At 52.9% G+C, this 21,481-nt stretch overlaps 2 protein-coding genes across 4 annotated transcripts; one reads left to right on the top strand and one right to left on the bottom strand.

The window, feature by feature from the left end:
- The first annotated feature begins 3,850 nt into the window (after positions 1-3,850).
- On the top strand, positions 3,851-17,263 carry LOC111158135 (intercellular adhesion molecule 2). 3 transcript variants are annotated; one of them, XM_022520015.1, is made up of 5 exons: positions 3,851-3,926; positions 12,670-12,774; positions 14,509-14,772; positions 15,932-16,252; positions 16,929-17,263. In XM_022520015.1, the coding sequence occupies exons 2-5, from the start codon at positions 12,702-12,704 to the stop codon at positions 17,075-17,077; spliced, it is 807 nt and encodes a 268-aa protein (XP_022375723.1). In that variant the 5' UTR covers positions 3,851-3,926; positions 12,670-12,701; the 3' UTR covers positions 17,078-17,263. The 3 variants fall into 3 exon arrangements, with proteins under 3 accessions (XP_022375723.1, XP_022375721.1, XP_022375722.1); XM_022520013.1 differs by lacking the exon at positions 3,851-3,926 and adding an exon at positions 4,184-4,217; XM_022520014.1 differs by lacking the exon at positions 3,851-3,926 and adding an exon at positions 6,623-6,662.
- Positions 17,264-17,334: 71 nt separating this feature from the next.
- LOC111158136 (proline rich 29) lies at positions 17,335-21,059 on the bottom strand. The gene is made up of 5 exons (XM_022520016.1): positions 20,415-21,059; positions 20,061-20,136; positions 19,752-19,858; positions 18,574-18,806; positions 17,335-18,413 (listed from the first exon to the last, which is right to left on the bottom strand). Exons 1-5 carry the CDS (start codon positions 20,472-20,474, stop codon positions 18,125-18,127), a joined length of 765 nt encoding a protein of 254 aa, XP_022375724.1. The 5' UTR covers positions 20,475-21,059; the 3' UTR covers positions 17,335-18,124.
- Positions 21,060-21,481: the final 422 nt, after the last annotated feature.

Genomic DNA, 21,481 nt, shown 5'->3' on the forward strand with positions numbered 1-21,481 from the left:
GGCCGCTGAGTCCATGAAGCACTAGCCTTCCAAGGACGTGGAATTTCTACTCTGAATCCCTGTTTCTACTTGTAGTTGCAACTCCCTTGACTTTATTTATTTATTTATATTTTTTTTTAAAGATTTTTCATTTATTCTACAGACAGAGATCACAAGTAGGCAGAGAGGCAGAGAGAGGGAAGAAGGCTCCCCGCTGTGCAGAGAGCCCAACACGGACTCGATCCCAGGACCCCGGACTCGATCCCAGGACCCCAAGATCATGACCAGAGCCGAAGGCAGAGGCTTAACCCACTGAGCCACCCAGACCCCCGCCTTGACTTTATTTAAACGGAGAGCATATTCTTATTCTTGCTAAAACAGTGTGGTCTTGGGATCAGAAGCATCAGCATCACCCGGGAAATTTTCAGAATCCAAATTCTCCGGCCTTGTGCCAGACTGGGTGAATTGGCAGCTCTGGGGATGGGCCTCTCCAAGGTGATGTGAGTGAAAATTCGAGGGCACTTGCTCATGTCTCAGAAAGCCAAGTCCGTAAGCTTAATTAAGTCCAACAAGCATTTCTTGAGCATGCTCTCGGTAGCTCAGAGAAGAGGCCCCCAGAAACCTAGCAGTGAGGGGAAGGAAATAGACATGAAACGGGATCTGCCCCAGAAGCTACAAAACGGTGGGAGTTGGGGGAACAGAGACAGGGGTTGGGGGCTTGCAGGTCAGGGATGGACCTGAGCGAGGCGTCAGAACTGTCTGCACAGCTCTGAATGCAGGCACGCAGGGTTATGATCAGTCAGTTCTGAGGTGGGCCCAGCATCTCGACTGCTCAAAGCTGCCCTCTCCTGAGACGGCTCTGGGGGCTTCACAGCCAGGCTTCGGTCGAGCTTGGCATCCAGGTGGAGTATGATACTGTTTGCAGTAAGAAGATGCCACCCACCCTTCGGAAGAGGGACCGCTGCGGCCTTCCCCCTTCCTCAGCTCACTCTTAGGGATTTTCAAGCACCTTCTGTGCTCTGTGCCCCCAGCTGACCCCTGCCCTCCCCAGTGCACCAAAGGGGACCAAGCCTTCATGCTTCAGCCCCTGCTCACTTCCAGACTTCTCGCCCCCCTTTCTGCTTTTCCACCCCGCGTGCTGGTGCTCCACATTGTGCACCCTGGAGTTAGCTGGAGAGCTTAAAAAACACAATATACACATACACAAGTTGCCCCTGTTACCATGTGCGATGTTTGAGACACACTAAAAATAATATATGTAAAATTCCAATTTCACTGTATTTTAGGAGAGTCAGGAACAGTGCTAGGGACCAGGTCTAGACCCCCCTGGACAGGGGAAGGGTTGATAAGAGCCTGTAAATGCCAGCGCCGAAGCCTACTTTCCGAGCCCCTTCTCTCATTTACGCCCCCTCTGAAAAGCAAGCTTGGGTCCCCAAGATCACACTCACCCATCAGGGAAGTCTTGCCAGGCTCCTGCCCTCCCCTTAGTACCAGGTTGTTACAGTTATTACAGTCCTGGCTCTGATTAGTGATTCTGGGGCCTGATGCCTCATGAGCCAAGAGGGGCCCTGTGGGGGTCTCCTGCCACAGAGCCCACATACCTTGCTCAGACAACCCACGCATTCCCCTCTTTGCTCCCCCCTGGCCCAGGGAGTGTCTAGATGCAGCCAGATGCCGTCTCCGACAAAACAGAGCAAGTCTGAATTAGGAAGGAACCCTATGCAAGGCACAGCAATCTACAATGAACTGCTTACACGCTCGGATTTTCCTCAATACAAAGCAATTTTGCTTTCACCCACCGAGAGTTGAAAAAGCAATTGCCAAAATGCTGTATTACTTCCTAAACCTTAAACCAAAAGGCATGTGGAGATGTTCTCAAGCATTGATACCTTTTCACCCGCCCTCTTACTGTGAAGACCCAGCACCAGATGAAGCCACCGGTGCCAGAGCCAATCCAATCAATGTGCAATTTTATTCTGGAAGATTCCGTGGTTGACTGATCAGGTTCTCTGGCATGATTCATGGTTTCTTACTCCAGACTCTGGTTACACAGGGCAGAATCCAGCTGAAACTGACTTAAGCAAAAATGGCAAAAGGATAGGCTCATGGAAACCCACCTTCAAGAACAGGCCTTCAGGAATGGCTGGAACCAGGAGCCAGAATGCCATCAGAATGATTTCACCTCTTCTGTGTGCATTTTGACCTCCTCACCTTCTACAGATTCCCCCTCTCCTGTGAATGGGGTGATAGCCTTAGGTGGCATTTGTCTTCGGACCTCTGCATCCGGGCAGGGAAAGGCTCTTTCTCCAACTTGTTAAACAACACCACCACCAAAATCCCTCAAGGTTAGACCTGAACACGGGGCACTGCGACACCAACCTTGGACCAATCATTTGACAGGAAAGTGGTATCGAGTAGGAGGACAGAAGCTCCCTAGAAAACCTTCTAGAATAGAGAAAGGAGGGGTTCCTCTCAAAAAGGGCCAAGTCCAGGCATAACTCCTGGGGAAACTGCAATGAGACTGCATTCTAATTTGTGTCTATGATAGATGCCATCAAAAGTTTCAAGTCACGTGGGCAACTCCACGCCTTGGGCCCTGATGTCCTCCTACCCAACATCCCACATTGGCTTTGTTTCACCAGCAGTATGACAGGGAGATTCCAAAAAGAACTTTTGTGAAGGTACCAATGCACAAAGATACCAAGAGGGATTGTTCCAGAACCCAGCAGACCCTCAGCATTCATGGCCTTCCCTGCCCCGTGGTCTGTCACATAATCTAATTTATGACTTTGCTCAGCCAGGAATTTAAATAGTACGTAGGGCTGGCTTGTGGGAGCAAGATCCCCCGCTGGTGTGTGAGTCAAGCTTGCGGTCCGGCACCCACCCTTGCACCTGGCTTTGATACTTTCTGCCTATTGGGACAAAACCACTCCGCTGGGGTAGGTTTTATTTTTTTCATTGCTAGGTGAGGTGGCAAATGTGGCAAGATCCACGATGGTTCTTCATCACAAATAGAAGTCTCTCGTGGCAGGACATGTCCATACAGGGAAGAGCCAGCTCTGGGACAGTAACCAGCCTCCTGCAGGGGGACAACAGGCAGCTCATCCTGGACCCCTCTGCCCATCAAAGGCCCCCAGCGGTGCAGACACTGCACATCCAGAGAGAGAGAGTCGGGGGAGAGCCCATGTCGGTTCCTCAAAACCTTGCACCTAGAACTGTCCTAGGACTTGGTTATTCCACTTATGGGGTCTACCCTTTGAAGACCTGAAAGCAGGGCCTGGAGGACGTGTCTGTGCCCACATCCAAGGCAGCGTTATGCACAGTAGCCAAAAGGTGGAAGGAACCCAGAGTGGATAAGGAATAGGGTGTGCGCAGGCGGCTGAGCATTAATCAGACTTTAAAAAGAAGCAGGTTCTGACACAGTAGGGTCCTGCTGATGCGTGGTTCCTGGAGTAATCTGATTTGCACAGTCGGAGAGAAAAACAGTGGTTGCGGGGGTGCTGGGAGGGGCCAGGGACTGGGAGTTAGTGTTTAATGGGACCACGTTGCAGTCTGGAAAGGAGACGATCGATGCCGGTGGTGGTGATGGGAGCAGGACAGTGTAAACGAACCTGAAGGCCACAGCACGGTGCCCTAAAAATGGTTAAAATGGTACCTTTTCTAGTTGCGTGTATTTTGCCACATTTAAAAAAAATACAAGCAGGAGGGGTCTGAAAATGAGGTTCGTCCGAATGGGGAGCCTGGCGCAGGAAAGCACGTAACTCCGACGTGCAGAGGGAGGGAGGAGTCCGAGTTCACACACGCAGAACCACAGAGACGCAGAAGTGGGAGCACATTTTCCCCTTCCACCTCTCCAGGCGCTGGGCTCCGGGCTGCCCTGCTTCCTGCCCCCCCCCCCACCCAGCACAGTCCTCCCATCGGCCTCCAGCCCACTACCACGACGACGGGTAAGGTCACGACTCTCCCTTCCCTCTTGGCATCAAGGCCTCACTTCTAGTCCCTTCCCCTTTCTTGGCCTGTTTCCCTGGGAACAGAGAGGAAAGCGGGCAGAGATCCCCTGAGTTCCTTCTGGGCAGATGTTCCCTGCTGGGTGAAGCAGCCCCCACCCCCCACTGCCCGTATTGACCTTGCTTTTACGGTTGTTTCCTGTTTTTGTCCTCCCACTTCCTCTCCTGCTCTGCCATCGGGTGACGGATTTAGAAGCATGGGGCTGCCTTCTGGTCGGCAGGCCCATGTGGGTAAGGCTTGAACCGTCAGAGCTGTGCTCCGAGCAGATGCAGAGAGAAAGGGATGGTCCCCTTCTTCTTAGGATGGCATCTGGAGTTCCTGATGAATCCCTTTGATAACTTTCTCACTATCGGTCTGACACGGGTTTTGCTAGGTTATTCCTCTTTTACTGCTGCTATAAATGACGTGCTTTCAAAATTATATTATTCTATGTTACTGATAGACATAAAAGCAACTTGGTTTTGGATACTGATCTGAAACCTAGTTGGCTTGCTAAAATCCTTTGTAATTTGGAATCGCTTGTGAGACCATTCTTTTGGATTTTCGACGCAGGCAATCCTATCATATGAAAACGCTGATAGTTTGTCTAGGACTTCTGGAGCAATGTTGAAAATAGCAGAGATAGTAGGCATCCTCCTCTGGGTCCGGCTTTTATAGGAAATGCTCCTGAGATTTACTCATTAAATATAATACATGCATAAGCTTTTTGTAAGTTCTCTTTACCAGCTTAAAGACGTTTTCTTCTAGGGGTGCCTGGTGGGCTCAGTCGGTAGAGCATGTGACTCTCGATCTCGGGGATGTGAGTTTGAGCCCCAATGTTGGATGCAGAGATTACTTAAAAGAAAAAAAGGTTTCCTTCTAATCTAAGATCTTTCTCACGAAAGGATATTGAATATTTTTTCTTCTGGATGATCCTATGTTTTTCTTCCTAAATCTGTTAAGTAAGTTTTTAGTTTGGGCTCCTTTAAAGGCAGAGCCTGGAACAAGGACTTGGGTTCAGGTAGGTTGAGAGGTGATCCCAGAAAGCCCGGAGTGAAAGAACAGGGGGACAGAGATGGGGAGAAAGAAAAGCCGATTAAAGGTGCGTGACTGATGTCGTGGCCACAGGCAAAGGGAGCTTGACTCCCGCTCAGAGAAGCCTGCCGGAGGCCTCCCACAGTCGCCCAAGGAGAACGGGAGGCTGGAGCTCATATCATCCTCTAGCTGGTCCCTCACTGGGGGAGGGATGTGTCTTAGGGCACTTCTCTCCCACTTTTGGGAAACACTTAGCAGGCTGATATGTGGCTTCTAAAGCATTGAAGAAGACTGGGGGGCAAGAAGCAAAAAGAAACATGGTATAAACTTGAGGCGGGACCCTGCAGGGCGAGGTGAGTCTAAGTCTGCACGAAATTATCCACAGTAAGTACTACTGATATCAGAGGAGGGCAGAAGTGATATGACAGAGCACAAAGTCTTCTTTTTTTTTTTTTTTGAAGATTTTATTTATTTATTCAACAGACAGAGATCACAAGTAGGCAGAGAGAGAGAGAGAGAAGGAAGCAGGCTCCCCACTGAGCAGAGAGCCCGATGCGGGGCTCGATCCCAGAACCCTGGGATCATGACCTGAGCCGAAGGCAGAGCTTAACCCACTGAGCCACCCAGGCGTCCCACAAAGTCTTCTATTACCAACATAATAAATGATACCTGTGGGGTTTCTTCTATTATTAAGCTACTTCTGCATAGCTGAGATAAACTCAATTTGGATATGAAGTGTATATTTATACACTGCTCTATGTCTTTATTTGGTTGGCTAGCATTTTTCGTTTAATTGTCGCATTTATATCCATGAGTGAGACTGGCCTCTAATCTTTCTTTCTCATCCCGCGCTGGTCTCATTTTGATGTTAAGGTGAAGGTTACCCTGGCCTCGTAGAAGGAGTTGTGTTCCTGCTTTTTCCATTCTCAGGGAGGGTTTTTGTGAAATTAGAATTGCCTCTACTTAAACTTGCGTAACACCATCTGGACTAGGTGTTTCCTTTGTGGGGAGATTTTAAATTATGGATTCAGTTTTTTTTTAAGGATTTATTTAATTTATTTATTTGACAGAGAGATAGCACAAGTAGGCAGAGCGGCTGGCAGAGGGAGAGGGAAAAGCAGGCTCTCTACTGAGCAGGGAGCCGGATGCGGGGCTCGATCTCAAGACCCTGGGATCACAACCCGAGGCGAAGGCAGCTGCCCAACCGAACAAGCCACCCAGGCGCCCCTGTTTCTTTAGTAGTTATAGAACCATTCAGACTTTTTATTTCTTCTCAAATCAATTTTGGTAAATTTTATCTTTCTAAGATTTGACCTGCTTTGCTTTGCTTTTTTTTTTTTTTTTTTTTTTTTGCCTAAGTCATTTACAGTGTTTTAAAATTTTTAATTGTGGTAAAATACACATAACATAAAATGTACCATCTTAACCATTTTTCGGTGTAGAATTGGTTAAGTGCATTCACGTTGTTTGACAGCTAATTCCCAGAGTGTTTTCGTCTTGGCAAACTGAAACTATGCAGAGGAAACATGCTCACTTCCCCTCCCCCAATCACTGGCAACCACGTCAACCTTCTGTTTCTGTAGGTTTGTACTGTCTTCATTGTAATCCTCTTTTCATTCTGAATAACGAATAACAACGGCGACTTGTGCCTTCTTTGGTTTGTAAGTAAATTTCCCCAGAGACTTGCCCGCACTATGAGCTTCTCTGGAGAACTTTTGGTTTCATTAATCCTGTCTACCATAGTTTTGTTTTCTATTTTGTTGGGTTTTGCTCCTTATTTTTCCCTTTTGCATTTACTTTGTTGTTCTGTTTACTTTGATTTCTGCCCTAATCTTGATTCCCTTTTGAGTCACTTTTGGGTTTCCTTTGCTGTTCTTTTTCTAACTTCTTGAGTACCTACTGAAGATTAAATACTCATTTTTGACTTTTTTTCTAATGCAAGCATTCAAGGCTATCCATTTCCCTTCAAGTGCCACTTCCAATGCATCCCAGACATTTTAATATATGTATCGCTCAATGCGAAGATTTTTTGAACGTGTCATTGCAATGTCTTCTGTTGACCTATGGGTCAGAGTACGTTTTCACATTACTGAGTATATGGGGCTATAAAGCCTTTTTTTTTTTAAGATTTTATTTATTACTTATTTATTTAAAAGAGAGACAACAAAGAACATGAGTGGGGAGGAGAGGGAGAAGCAGCCCCCCCTACTGAGCAGGGAGCCCAGTGGGGGACTCAAACCTAGGACTCTGGGATCATGACCTGAGCCGAAGGCAGGCACTTAACAGACCATGCCACCCAGGTGCCCTAAAACCTATCTTTTTGAAGAGCTTGTGCTTTCTAATTTAGGAGCAGATCGAGCTTTTAAATTATGTGTTTCAGCTCATCCATTCCTCACACTCTTGTTTGTCGGCTTCGTTATTCCTGATTGAGGACATGCATTACAGTCCCTTGCTGTAATCATGGTTTGATCTCTTTCTGGTTCTTTCAAGGTGGATACTGACAAATTTAGAAGAATTCTAACTTTCTACTGATCTCTCCCTTTAGTCCAGACATTCATGCTATCCCTCGTATTTTTGTCTTTGAAGTTCTCTTTCTCTGATATAAACAGAACTTTCCCAGCTTTCTTTTGGTTAGTGTTTGCTGGGTATATTCTTTCCCAGCGTTCAACTTTCAACCACTCCATACTCTTATGCCTTAGGTGTGTCTCATAAACACCAGAGAACTGGGTTTGGTGGTTTGTTTGTTTGTTTGTTTAGATTTTATTTAATTATTTGAGAGAGAGCATACAAGCAGTCGGGGAGGGGTAAAAGGGAGAGGGATAAGCAGGCTTCCCGCTGAGCAGGGACCCTGCCCCCCTCCCCCGCCCCCCAATGCAGGACTCCATCCTAAGACCCTGGGATCATGCCCTGAGCTGAAGGCAGACAGACACTCAACCGACTGAGCCACCCAGGCACCCTGGGTTTTGTATTTTCATGTTTTAAAAATCTAATCCGAGATGAGAATTAAGGAACGACTGAGTCCACAACTTCCACGACACCCTACTAAGAGTTGAGTTTAAAAACCTGTATTTTCAACAAGTTGGCAAGAACCCTAATCTAGAAGTTTCTCTTCTGAGCTTGTGTGTTTGAGCTACTTTTAAAAATAGAATTTATTTTTTTAGAGTAGTTTTATCTTCACAGCAAAACACAAAACAGCCCCCATGCATGTGGAGACTCCCCCTTCGTCAACACCCCCCCACCAGAGGAGTATGTCTGTTACCTTCAGTGACACTACGCCGGCACTTTGTCAGCACCCAAAGTCATGGTTATATCAGCATTCAGTCTCGGTGTACGTTCTATGCCCTAAATATCCTCTGTCCTCTGCCTAGTCACCCGTCCCTCCATCCCGACTCCCAGCAACCACTGATCTTTTCTAAGTTCTCCTCTCCTCGCTCTGTCACTTACTAGCTCCATGACCTGGGCCTGTCATTAATTCACCTGAGCCCTATTCTCTCAGTTGCATAATCAGAATGCAGAATGGTTCCTTATTTTTGTGCTTCCTTATTTTTGTGTGACATTAAATAAAACAATGTATTAAAACCTCATTCAGTCCCTAGCAGAGAATACATATCAACTAAGTGTTAGTTTCCCATTCCTTCCCCCGTTCTCTTAGAAATCGGAAATCAAGTTTTGCTGAGAACAGGAAGTGGCTTCCACATCCAATCAGATTCCCCTGTGATGGGGGGTATCACCAGAAATCTAAGCAGGGGAGGACGCAAGAGCTTACTGCCTCCCAGACCCTCTTTGTCCAACTTGGAAAGTCCTTCCCTTTCTGCTTCCTGCCAGGAGGGTTCCCATCCATATATTATCCGTCCTTTCAGTCCAACACCTCTGACCTACATCTGATAAACGGTCAGGGCACACTCTGGCTTTAAGCTGTCTGGGAGCTAAAGTGACTCAGAACTCAGTTGCGTGTGCAGGAAAAAGCTTGTCGCCAGGGCCCCAGAGGGAATCGCGATCCAGGTCATGCGGGTCACGTGAGACCTTGTCGTTTCCAAGGGAATCGCCCTGAATTCCATTAAAAGTTTGAAGGTTTAGGGGCGCCTGGGTGGCTCAGTGGGTTAAAGCCTCTGCCTTCAGCTCAGGTCATGATCCCAGGGTCCTGGGATCCAGTTCCGCATAGGGCTCTCTGCTCGGCAGGGAGCCTGCTTCCTCCTCTCTCTCTGCCTACTTGTGATCTCTGTCTGTCAAATAAATAAATAAAATCTTTAAAAAAAAAAAAGTTTGAAGGTTTATAAAGGCGGCAGGCCCATGCACTATTCCTCTTCCTGGCTGTTCTGCTGTGGCTGATTTATGAATACAAGGCATTGTCCTTGCATAAAATCCAGACACCAGACAGAAATAGGTTCACACAGGGCAAGGATTTTTTTTAAGATTTTATTTTTTTTATTCTTTAAAGATTTTATTTATTTATTTGACAGAAATCACAAGTAGGCAGAGAGGCAGGCAGAGAGAGGGGAGGAAACAGCTCCCCTCCGATCAGAGAGCCCTATGCGGAACTCTATCCCAGAACCCTGAGACCATGGCCTGAGCCGAAGGTAGAGGCTTTATCTCACCGAGCCACCCAGGCGCCCCTAAGATTTTATTTTTAAGTAATCTCTACAGCCAATATAGGGCTTGAACTCATGACCCTGAGATCAAGAGTCCTATGCTCCCACTGACTGAGCCAGCCAGGTGCCCCCTCAGGGCAAGGATTTAAAAAAATTCTATCTGAAAATCTCTTTCCTTTAACCATAGTTAAATTTTTCATCTTTATTGGGATTATTATAAATTTGGACTTTTTAATACCATCTTCTTAAAAATTTACATTTGTCCCTCTTCTCCCATGCTTTTCTCTTTTAATTCTTTTGACTGAAGCATGTTTGTTTTCACGCCATTTTAACCTTCTCTAGGGGTTTAGAGCTTAAACACTCTCTCTCTGCTGGTTTTTCTTGAAATTTTACCATGCTTGTTATAGCTTAAGGTATATCCTCCCTCCCGAACAATACCGAGTTTAGAAAGCTTTAACTGTAATCCTCTCTTAAATATAGTATTGCCCAGGATTTTAATTTTGAACTTTTTAAGACTTCTCAAATTAAATATTATAAATATTACATATTTATCATCCATATTCGTTTGCCATTTTATTTTCCCATGCTTCCTTCTTGCATAGAAAACTATCCTGCAATCATTTTTTCTTCTGGACGCACATCTTTAAAAATTCCTTTAGTGGAGGTATCTTGAGGGTAAACTCTCTCAGTCTCTGCTTATCTTTCTCTCATCTTGGTTCTTGAAAGACGGTTTTGTTGGGAACACAAGAGAAGTCATTGGATTAAGACCCAGTCATGACAAAACCCTTCCCCAGCCCTGTGAAGAGATGAGTTCACTCCCGAAAACCAACACACCAATCTCCATTCCCCTCAAATGCTCCTGCATCTCAACCCTTCCAGCTTTCTTGTCCCCTTCACTGGAGAGCTCAGAGACCTAAAGAACATGGCAGGGACTATTTGGTAGTAGAACAGAGCTCCAAGAAGGAGCACCTGAATTTCTTCTCTCATCGACATCATGGTTGGGTTCCTATCATCCCTGGGCAACTTCTTGGTGACAGGAAGTGTTGGTCTTCCCTCTTCGTTTGGAAGCATCTACCTTGGCCTTTTAGGGTCTGATCATCAGGCTGCCAAATTCACTTCACTCTTTCTCCCAGAAGGCCTCACGGCCTCATGCAAGGATAGCACTTCCGCCCCCAACACCGCCTTCCCAAGTCTTCCCCAGAAGTTCCAGGAGGCAGAACGGGGCTCCAAGTAACTCCCATTTCACAAGGACCGTGACTCCCGTGGGCAGGTTTGAAGGGCCAGAACCTTCCGGCTTGGAAAGCTTTTTCATTTCTGCCACACAGAATCATCACCAGCCCTGCCATCCAGAGGCCATCTGGCAACCAGCACGTGATCTGGGACAATTCTGAGTCACCTTCCCTCCACTGAGTCAAGTTCCTTTCTATCAGCTTCTTCACTTGCTGGGGCATAAGGGCTGATAGCTGCTGGCTCATGGGGGCCTCTGCTAGGATCAGAAAGGGAAGGGCTTGTTCCTACCAGTTCTGGTTCAGAAAGTCCCAGAAAAACCACTGCCCAGTTTGAGGGCCCATCTTTGGGGGATGAAGAGCCCTGGTTGGCCTTGTTAGGTGTTCAGCTCAGCTCAGTGGCCTGGGGGTCAGCAGAGACATCACCAGGAGAAAGGTACACTGGGCACAAAGAGAAAGATCCCCCCACTCCGATCCAATCTTATCTGGGTTGTACACCAAGACAAACTACTTCTTCTGTTCATTTACTCATCCATCCCTCCCCCTCCCTCCTTCCATCCATCCATCCCTCCCTCCATCCCTCCCGCCCTCCATCTATCCTCTTACTGGACAGTTACTCAGCATCAACTCTTTGCCAGGTACAACCTACCATATCCGCTCTAGAACGGCAAACAGCTCTAGAATCAGCTTCCGCCCTCACGGGGGCGGTGGGGGGGTGGGGGTGGTGGTTAGGCCAGCAGGGGGCGGGGTGGGGGGGATGTTGATGTGTAAGCTATCAGATGCCAAAGCACATTCCCTAGAGATCAAAGAGGAAATGGTGGGTGGGAACAGGGGCTGACCAGCTTAAAGCAGGACCTGTGGGCCCCAGAAGCTTCTGCTGAACACTGGTGGGGATGGAGTCTGGCTGGTCCAGCTGTGCGTGCGATTGGGATTCACAGGCACAAACCCTTCCAGAAGCTGTTTGGAGCTCCCTGGGCAAAAGACAGACAGACAGACAGACACACACACACACACACACACACACAACACACCCTGCTGGTCCCAGGGACTCCTGCTTCTGGGGATTCCCTCAGTAGGTGACAAAGCATTGCAATGCCCCCTTCCCTGGACCAAGGCTCCCCTGAAGGGTTGGGGGGAGACACCATAAGCCAGGCCCTGGAAATGGAGGCTGGGGGTTTGGGCTACAGCCAGACAGACCCCCATTACCTCTGTCAGTGCCTGAGCTGCTGGGGACTGTCATGGGAGCTCTTCCCTCAAGTTGTCCCTATCGGCTGGGTCAGGGAGGGTTGAGGTCGTGAGCCTGGTAGGTGTGGAGGTTTCAGTAGCTGTGTCAGGGGGCAGTGGGGGTGTCCCCTGGAGAGCCTCCAGGGCCTGCCCGGGTGTCCTTAGAGAAGACCAGCTCCCGGCCCACTTTGCGACGGAGACGGCATGTCCTGGGCAGACCTGATTTCAGATATTCTGTTCCCAGAAGGGAACTCAATAATGTAACCTGTGGGATTGGGGGTTCTCAGATCTGGGGCTTGTAGGCCTCACTGTCCTTTGTGCTCACACAGTGCCCCGAGCCCCATGTGCATACACAACCCTCGCACACATGCGTGCCTGCCACTCGCCCTGCCCCCTGCCCAGCAGCATGGCGGGAGGCCAGGGTATACCCTGGCTTATCGGCTCCCTCCCAGCTTCCTCCGCCTGCGTTCCTGCAGGCCTGGAGCTCTGAGAGCTGGCCTTCCACGTGGCTTCCAGAAGACCTCTCAGATAATGAGAGGAAATGTGGTCATCAGCTCATAGAAGGCTGGGGTTCCGGGCTGTAGCTCTAGGCCACCACTCCCTGACCTGGGTCCACCATCTCCCTCCAGGAGGCCCTCGGCTGTTCCCAGCAAGCCTGTGGATGCCACTCGAGATGTCCCCTTTTGGATGCTGGGGTCTGCCCACCGCCCTTCTTGCCCTGTTCTGCTGCCCAGGTGAGCTGGTACCTGGGGTTCCTGACTTGGCACGTGCCAGCCCAAAGTGGGAGCTGCCGGCTCCCTGGTGTCTGGGGTGGGAGGCAGGGCTGATCCTGAAGTCACTGAAGCTTTGAACACAGTGGTAGCCCAGCCTGGGCGCTGGATGCCGCGCCAGCCATGTTCCCCCATGATCCTGGATGGTGGGGGGAAGCCGGCCTGTGGGACAGCAGGCTGAACAGGCCCCATGGCTTCAGGGCCTGTGGAAGTGGCAGGTCGTGGAGGCTGAGTGGTGGGCTGTGTGAGGCCTGAGGCCGGAGGCGATGCTGGGGTTCAAGGGAAGGGGAGGGAATGCCCCAGCTGTTCTTCAGATGTGGCCCAGGGACAGCAGGGGGCAGCAGAGGACATGGCCTTTTGACTACTGTCCAAGGGCGTCCTCCAGGGAGTCAGGGGACTGTGGAGGAAAGTGCTACCGTGTGCTGAGCCTGTTTTGGACAAACTTCCAGGGGCTTTTCAAGGGCTACCTCACCATAACCCTGCAGGAAAGGGGTTACTAGCCCCTTTGACAGATGAAGAAACAGGTTCAGAGAGAGAAAGCCCCCTGCCCAGGGTCACACAGCTGGTACATGGCAAACTCAGGATTCAAATCCAGCTCCGTCTACCTGCAAAGCTCCTTGCCTCTTCATTATATGCCACTCGCTGAGGGCTGAGTGGGAACATGCTGGTGTGGAGGGAGCACAGGACAGGCCCAGCTGGTTGAGATCAAGGACCCTCTGAGTGGGAAGTGAGCTCCGAGGACTCAGTCTTGATGCATCAAATACTTCTGAATGTCCGTCGCACACGGGGCATTGTGCTGAGCACTGAGGGAAATCTGGGCCCTGCCTTCTAGAAGCTCTACCAGTCATTGGCAAGGTGGTCCCATTACCTTCCTGAACTACTCTCCCCCTGCCTTCCTCCTCACTGGGCTCTACCCCATCCTGGTCTTGCTGGTCCCCAAGCACACCAAGCATGCCCTTGACCCAGGGTCTTAACTCCGGGAACACTCCCTGCTCCCCACGTATCTGCGGGGCTCACACCCACCTCTTCCATGTCTTTGCTCAAATGTCGATGCCTTGGTGAGGTCCCAACTGACCACCCTATTAAAATGGCAACTCCACCCCATTCCTGTCCCGCCCCAGGCACTGATCACTGTCTGACCAGCTGGCTATCTCACTTGCTGATTATTGTCTGTCTCCTTCATGATAATGGGAGCTCTGCAAGGGCAAGGTTGGGTCTGCTTGGGTCACTGCTGTGTCACTGGAGCCTAGAACAGGGCCTGGCACACAGCAGGTAATCAAAAAATATTTGCAGAAGGAAGGAAAGGAGGGAGGAAAGGCCCAGAGGACCCAGTCCACCTCCATCTCTGAGAGGCCTTCATGAAGGGAGGGGGCATTTGGGCTGGGCTTTGAAGGTTGCATAGGATCCCTCTGCATAGAGGCTGTGCATGGAGAAGACTCATCCAAAGGTGGTGGGCTGAAGGAAGAGCACCCAGAGGCAGGGAGATGGCTGTGGGACAGCCTCTGTGGTCTAGACCCGGGCAATATGCAAAGCCTTGCCCACAGTCTAGACACAGGCGATACGCAAGGCCTGAACAAGAGAAGAGTGGCAGAGGGGCCAACTCTGGCCTATCTTCTTGGGCACCTGTCCCGTGATCAGACTGCCAGCAGGGGCCAGGGCAGCAGAGACCTTTGCTGCCCTGTCTTTCTGGTCTTCCAGGGTCTGGGGAGGAGTTCGAGGTCCACATGTATCCAGAGCAGCTGGTGGTGGAGCCCGGAGGGTCCCAGCTGGTCAACTGTAGCACCAGCTGTGCGAACCCTAAGACCGGGGGCCTGGAGACCACGCTCACCAAGACCCTGAACCAGTCCGGACCCCAGTGGAAGCAGTTCTTGGTCTCCAACATCTCCCAGGACACCGTCGTCCACTGCCACTTCACCTGCTTCGGGAGTCAGAAGTTGAAGAGTCTTAACGTCAGCGTGTTCTGTGAGTGCTGCCCTGTGGGGCCCTCCTCACCAGGCAGAGCCCGTGTCTGCTGTCTGCAGAGCTACCCTGGGCACTCGCTCTGGCCCCCACCCCCCTGGGCTCCCCCTACCCCCCCACAAATAGCAGGGTGCCAACAGAAGGGCCACCATGCTCTCCAGTCACCCCTTTGTCTCACGGAGAGGAGGTTAACGCATCACCTGGTGCTTTTATAGTCCTTTCTTTCTTTCTTTTTTTTTTTTTTTAAGATTTATTTATTTATTTGAGAGAGGTGGGTAGGGAGAGAGGGGAGAGGGAGGGAGAGAGAACCCGGGCCAACTCAGTGCTGAGCGTGGAGCCAGATTCAGGGCTCGATCTCACAAGCCTGAGATCATGAGCTGAGCCGGAACTGAGAATTGGATGCTTAATCGACTGAACCACCCAGGCACCCCTGCTTTTATATTCCTGAGAGCCCCTGGCAAATGTGGGACCATCACCCCCACACACACACCTGCACACAGGCCGGGGAGACCTTCCCGGAGGGCAGGATTCTCTCAACATCTCGGCACCAAGGCTATGGCTTGGTGCTCCCCATGACCAGCATCAGGGGATCAAGTGAAAAGGAACATGTCCTAAATCCAACATATGACCTCGGGGTGAGGGGGCAGGGTATCCAGGCTACCACTGAGGGTCCCGTTTAACAGACAAGGGATGGCAGGTCTAACTAAGCAAGGCAGGTCGGACTCCAGCCCCCACCCCTTAAGTGAAGACCCCACAACCCTTGGCCCAGTTCCAGTGAGCACTCCCTTTTTAGTCTCAGGACAATTATTGAGCTGTTTGATATGGAAATTTATGTTTGATTTCTGGAAAAGAAGGAGACAGATCCAAATTTTTTTTGTTCCTAGTCGACTGTACAATTTCTAGACCTCCTCTTCGTAGACCCCTGACCACCTCGATACTTGTCGATTCCAGAAAACGTCATGTTGGTAAAACTCCCAGCCCATCCATCCTTCACCTTGAACTGCTTCCTCCTTCCTCTCCTTGTGCTCTAGAGCAGGCCAGGCCCGGGCCCTCCTCCCCATGACTAGCCGAGGCCCCGAGAACACAGCAGTGCCAGGGGCAGGGTGGGGAGCCTGGGACTACACGCTCACCCTGACCAGCCCTCCCTCCTCCTTCCCTGCAGACCCTCCCAAGCAAATGCTCCTGAAGATACAGCCCACGTGGGTGGCTGTGGGGAAGTCCTTCACCATCGAGTGCCACGTGCCGGATGTGAAACCCCTTGAGAGCCTCACTCTCACCCTGCTCCGTGGCAAGGAGACCCTGTGCAACAAGACCTTTACGGGGGAGAAAAATGACACCCAAGGAGCCACGGCCACGCACAAGGGCATGGCTCACAGGGAGGACGGCCGCCACAACTTCTCGTGCCACGCCCGCCTGGATCTGCGGTCTCGCGGCGGGGACATCATTCACCACGTCTCCGAGCCCCAGATGCTCAAGGTCTATGGTGAGGGGCAACCCCAGGATGGGAGGGGTGGGAGAGGACAATTGCTTTCTGTTCCTTAGGGGAGGAAAAAGCCTTCAGCACACCCTCTGCCAGCTCAGGGGGCAGGCACCCAGGGACCCCGCACTGAATCCCAGGGCTTCCCTCTCACTCTTCCCCGGAGCTCTCTCTGAGTGCCCAGTTTGGAACTGAACTAGTTGCTTAGCAATGAGTGAACTGCGTGACCTTGACCAAGGCATCCTCCTCTCTCTGGCCACGGCCCCTCTTTGCGTTCAGAGGTTGGGCCCGGAGGTCCCCTTGGAGCTCCGCTATTCCGTGGCTCTTGATGGTCAAGGTGTTCCCTGTCTTCGGAGAGTTTGGTAGGAGCTCACTCAGCTCTGCCCAGGGCAGGGCTGGGCTTGGACCACGCTGCCGTCCAGGCCACAGTGGCCAGCATATGCTGGTGCCAAGGGCCGGTGGCAGGAGAACATCCACGGCCTCACAGAGGGCTGGCTGGTGGCCTGGACCCCGCCTAACTTTCCCCGAGATCCGACACCGTTGACCATTCCTCTCTGCAGCTCAGGTGGCTGCAAAACAGATGAGGCGTCGGCAGGTGACAGGCAGACATCTACTCCCCCCTGGGCCCTGCCATCAGGGACCAGGGGACATCTAAGACCCCTGCCCCCTCTTCCCTCCCCAGAGCCCACACCGGACAACCAGATGGTCGTCATCATCTCCGTCGTGTCGGTGCTGCTCTTCTTGTTTGTGACGTCTATCCTCCTGTGCTTCATCTTGGGCCAGCACTGGCGCCAGAGGCGGATGGGCGCCTACGGGGTACAAGATGCTTAGGTGGGGCCTGAGTCAGGCCTACTGGCACAGCCTACACGAGTGGCATGGCCACCGCCACAGCAGCTGCTGGAACTCAGCGGGACTCCTCAGGATTGTGGTCTAGCCCTGGCTGCGGGACGGTTACAAGCAGCCGAGGACAATGGGGTCGTTTCCTTTTCTAGTCTGCATATAAACACGTGGACCCAATCCTGTGCCTCCATGTCTTCTCCTGGGATAGAACTCCAGAGCCAGGAAAGGCAACCACTGAGCCTGGACTTCTCTCCCCAAAGGTCTCCTAAGCCTCCCTCAACCTTCTCCCTCACAGGGGCCTTCCAGAGCCCCAGCCAGGCCAGGCCCTGGGGTGTCCCCATGCTGACCAGCCCAGGCACCAGACACCCATCCTCGTGGAGCCCTGAGTGACTCATTTCTGCTGAGGGACACTGGGGGAGACACGCCCTGGCCCAGGAGGGCAGAAAGATGTTCTGTTCCTACTTGGTACTCGGGGACCTCAGGCCACTGCTGCTTGGAGCAGGATGGCTCTGGCTTCTTTTGGCCAAAAGAGCCAGCTTCCTGTGGCAAGGGTGGGCCCAAGGGAACTGGCTCAGCTCCAGGACCCTCCTAGCCAGGCCTCTCTCCCATCACTCTAGGCCTTCAAAGAGCCTTGCACAACAAAAGCCGTCCTTCCCTCACCTCCTGCTCTGTCTTTAGGCCACCAAGACCCGACAGCACTGCCATCCCAGATAGGGGTGAGTGGAGGAGGTCAAGGGAGGGCTCTGGTTCCCAGACCCCCAAGGCCCCCAACTGGCGGCGGCTTCCCAGCTCTGGATGCGCTTAGAGGGGCCTGTGCTCCGGGGCAGAGCTGAGGCCAGTTCAAGGTCTCCATGTGGTGAAGAGGGTTTTGATTCACACAGAAGAGGGCCTGGCTGTGGTTGAGGGGTTGGGAGGGGGTTGGGGAGGGCTGCCAGGCATGGGTGCAGAGTTGTAGGCTCTAGAGGGGCACTCAGGGGCTCCAGGGCTCTTTCCAGCTCTGCAATGAAGCTGGCAGGGTCCCAGGGCCGGTGTCTGTCCTCATGGTAGGCTCTCTGCATCATAGTAGTCTGGGGAGAGACGGCACCTGTGTCTTGGCTCCCGCCTGCCTAACAGGGCCCCAAGGAGCGAAAGGGAAGGGGACAGGCCAGTGGCCTGCAGCAGTGATGACAGGTGCTCCCTGGCCCCCAACATGGCCCTCCTGGCCTCCTGACCCATCCCTGGGCCCCACTGCCCACCCGCCCTGCCCCTACCTGAAGCGGGGGGCACATCCGCACCCACAGTGCCTGTGGCACTGGGAGGTGGGGGTGGAGGCACGGTTACAGCTCTCCTGACATGGAGGAAAGAAAAGAAAGACCCCCCCTCATCAGAAGCGGTCTCTAGGGCCTTACCCAGAGGTATCTTCACCCACGCCCAGCTCCTAGTGGGCTCTTCCAGCCCAGCCCCAGAGCAGGACCTCGGCAACACCCAGATCCCCTGTCCTCACTTACCCTCCCCTTTTCCGAGAGGCAGGAGGGCAGTGCTGAATCCTGGCTGTGTCCTGCAAGTGGGGCTGATGTTGGGGGAGGGAAGGGGAAGGGACCGGCCAGGGTAGCGAGGGGCCCAGCATGGGCATCGGGCAGGGCAGGTAGTGGTGGTGAATCACCAAAGGCCCTTCCTCCAGGGCTTGCATCTCCTCCTCCTTCTCCTCCTCCTCCTCCTCCTGTTGACCCTCCAGGTAGACCTGGGGATTGGGGGACAAAGGGAGGAGAGAGGATGAAACAGGACCCAGTGTCCCCACCCCCACTTCTCTGTTCCTCTGACTTCCCCAGATGAGCATCATAAACCGGCTTCCCTTTACTGAGCAGCTACTGTGGGCAAGTCAGGTACTTCGGAGACGTTTTTTCCTTATTTTGCAGGAGGGAAAACTGAGGCTCAGAGAGGTTGAGAAACTTGTCTAAGGTCGCCCGCTAATAAGTGGCTGAGCAGGGACTGGAAGAATCCAGGTATGACTCCAGAGCGGGGTCAGGAGGCCAGTGACCTGCATCTGGCCTCGCCCCTGGACCCACCAGCCCCATCAGGGAGGTGGGGTGCTCATCCCAGGCACCCCCTGAAGGCTGGGGTGTGAAGAGGGCCGGCAGCCTGCACAGCCTGGATGGTGGACACAACCTGGCCTCCTCCAAGCGCCAAAATCCTACCTGGCTCTCAAGGACTGGTTCCAAGGTCACCTGCTCCTCCAAGGAGCCCTTCCTTATTCCCCAGGGCACGCGCGCTCGCTCCTACCTTTCTGCTCTCCCTGTGTCGGTCGGGCAAAGTCGCCTTATATTCACAGTCATTCATTTATCTTTTTACTTGTTCAACAAATATCACCAGAGCTCCTAATAAGTATTCGGCAACCTGCAGACTCTGGGTACAGGGTGCCTGTCCTCCTAAGCCTGCAGTCTAGTAGGGGGTACACTGGCAGGGAGACCTCCTTGAACACAAGACCTGAGTGCTCTGGATTTGGGGACTCCCACTCCGTGCTGCTTTGGGGCCCTGGCACATAACATGCCAAAGGGACCCAGTGGGGACAGCTGCACTGTTGCCTGATTCTTTTTCTCCAGGATCCACCCCAGATGGATCCCCACCCTTGGACTTGCAGGTGGGTGACGCCGGTGGCACACCTGCACCCCACCCCCAGCTGACGCACCTGCGGGTGGCGAGACACTGGTCCTTGGTTGAGCGCTGCGGCCACCAGCCCGCTCAGCAGCAGCTGGTGCATCTGCGCGTTCTGCAGCAACATCAGTTCCAGCAGGTCTGGCGGGCGGGGGGAAGGGGGAGTTCAGCAGGCCCACGCCAGGCCTCCCACTGCCCACCGCCCGGCTCCCAGGGGCTTACCTCCCCCGCCCCACCCCCCAACGCCCAGCCCAGGAACGCGCGGGAGGGAGGTGCAACGAGGACGCCCAGAGAATGTGCGAAGCAGAGTGGGGTACAAAGGCGGGTGAGCCCGGAGTCTCACCTTCCTTCAATCCACCCGGCTGCGGGGTTGGCTGTGGGACTGCCCACGCGACGGGCTGCAGGACTGTCACCCAGGGCTGGGGGGAGGGGGAGACTCAGCTCTGCGAGGCCGGCAAGGGATCCGACCAAGTTCTCCCCACCCTCCGCCCCCGTGCACCCCGCGAGTGACCTCGCCCCGCGGGGCCGCCTCGTTCTCCTCCCTGCCCGCACGGGCTCCCGGTTCCCGGAGTCTCCTGGGCGGCTGGAGTCCCTCTCTGCGCCCACCCCACTTCCTCCAGGGTTCCGTCCCTCCGGGGACGGCTCCCCAGTTGGCCAACCCCCAGGCCTCCCAGGTAAAAGCCGGCTCAGCCCTCACCGTCCGGGCGGCACTCTGCGGTGGGGCCTGACCCCAGCTCCCTCCAGTGCCGGAGGCCATGCTGGCACCTGCGGGTCAGGGTTACCTGGGCGACGAGGGCGACGCCAAAGCCTCTTCCCACGCATGCGCAGGTCCCTCCCCGGCGCCGGTGCTCGGGGCACGCTCTGCTCTCCTCACCTTGGCGAAGGGGTGGCGGGGAACAAGGAGTCCCCGAGGACTCCCTGCCCCAGGAGGCCGCTCCCTCTGCCGGATGTCCACCTCCAACAGCCCTGCGCCGCCGGGCTCCCAGGTCCTCGCTGTACCTTCCACCCGTGCGCACTTCCAGGACCAAGCCCCGGGGCTCATGTTTGTGAGTGAATGAGGGAGGGGCTGGGAATTCGGGCGCCAATGCCAACACTTGGTTTTCAGGTCCCAGGATTGGCTAGGATGATGAGTTAAGCAAGAACAGAACATTCTGTATGCAGGCTTGGCAGGGAAGGGCAGGTGACTGAGGGCAAAGGGTGTGTTCTCCGTCAGTCTGAATCCGAGGGGCATCCTTTGGGCCAGGAGTGGTTTCTGGAGCAGACCAAGGACGGAAACATCAACCAAGTTCACAGAAAAGGCTGGGCCCTGGCCAGAAACGGATGGCTGGCCCCTTGACCCCCCCCCCCCCACCCCCGTGGCTCTTTGCTCCCTCATTCCTGGCTGCTGCTTGGCAGAGGTGGAGAAGCGTGGGGAGATCAGCACCAGTACCCCCATTATTATCCCACATCCTGGAAAAATGACCAAAGCATGCATTCTTTTGACAGGAAGTTATCAAGGTCTTCTTGACTTCAGAACAGGTGAGGGGAGAGATCTATTTCGGCAGCTGTAACCATCCTAAGATAGGCCCTGAGCAGCAGTCAAGGAAAATCCAGACAGGAAGCTGGGATTAGCACCCTTGAGTTGCCCTTCCCCCACCCTCTACTTCTATTCAGCTCCTCTTCTCAGGAGTTTTGGTATCTAGAACCACAAAGACCATTCGGACCTCTCTCTCTTGTGTCTTAGTCCCTGGGAGGGGGCCTGTGGACAGAGCTTTACCTGGGAGT

The sequence above is a fragment of the Enhydra lutris genome, unplaced genomic scaffold, assembly GCF_002288905.1.
Source record: "Enhydra lutris kenyoni isolate GAN:26980312 unplaced genomic scaffold, ASM228890v2 scaffoldscaffold57, whole genome shotgun sequence".
Classification (NCBI taxonomy): Eukaryota; Metazoa; Chordata; class Mammalia; order Carnivora; family Mustelidae; genus Enhydra; species Enhydra lutris.

What these genes read in the sequence shown, in the direction of transcription:
- LOC111158136 (XM_022520016.1), bottom strand. Translation starts at nt 20,474, where the DNA reads ATGGCCTCCGGCACTGGAGGGAGCTGGGGTCAGGCCCCACCGCAGAGT. An exon ending in GCCGGGTGGATTGAAGGAAG is followed by an intron (nt 19,859 to 20,060) that starts GTGAGACTCCGG and finishes CCCGCCCGCCAG; the next exon opens with ACCTGCTGGAACTGATGTTG. An exon ending in CAGTGTCTCGCCACCCGCAG is followed by an intron (nt 18,807 to 19,751) that starts GTGCGTCAGCTG and finishes CCCAATCCCCAG; the next exon opens with GTCTACCTGGAGGGTCAACA.
- LOC111158135 (XM_022520013.1), top strand. Translation starts at nt 4,184, where the DNA reads ATGGGGCTGCCTTCTGGTCGGCAGGCCCATGTGG. An exon ending in TGGTCGGCAGGCCCATGTGG is followed by an intron (nt 4,218 to 12,669) that starts GTAAGGCTTGAA and finishes ATCTCCCTCCAG; the next exon opens with GAGGCCCTCGGCTGTTCCCA. An exon ending in TGCCCTGTTCTGCTGCCCAG is followed by an intron (nt 12,775 to 14,508) that starts GTGAGCTGGTAC and finishes CTGGTCTTCCAG; the next exon opens with GGTCTGGGGAGGAGTTCGAG.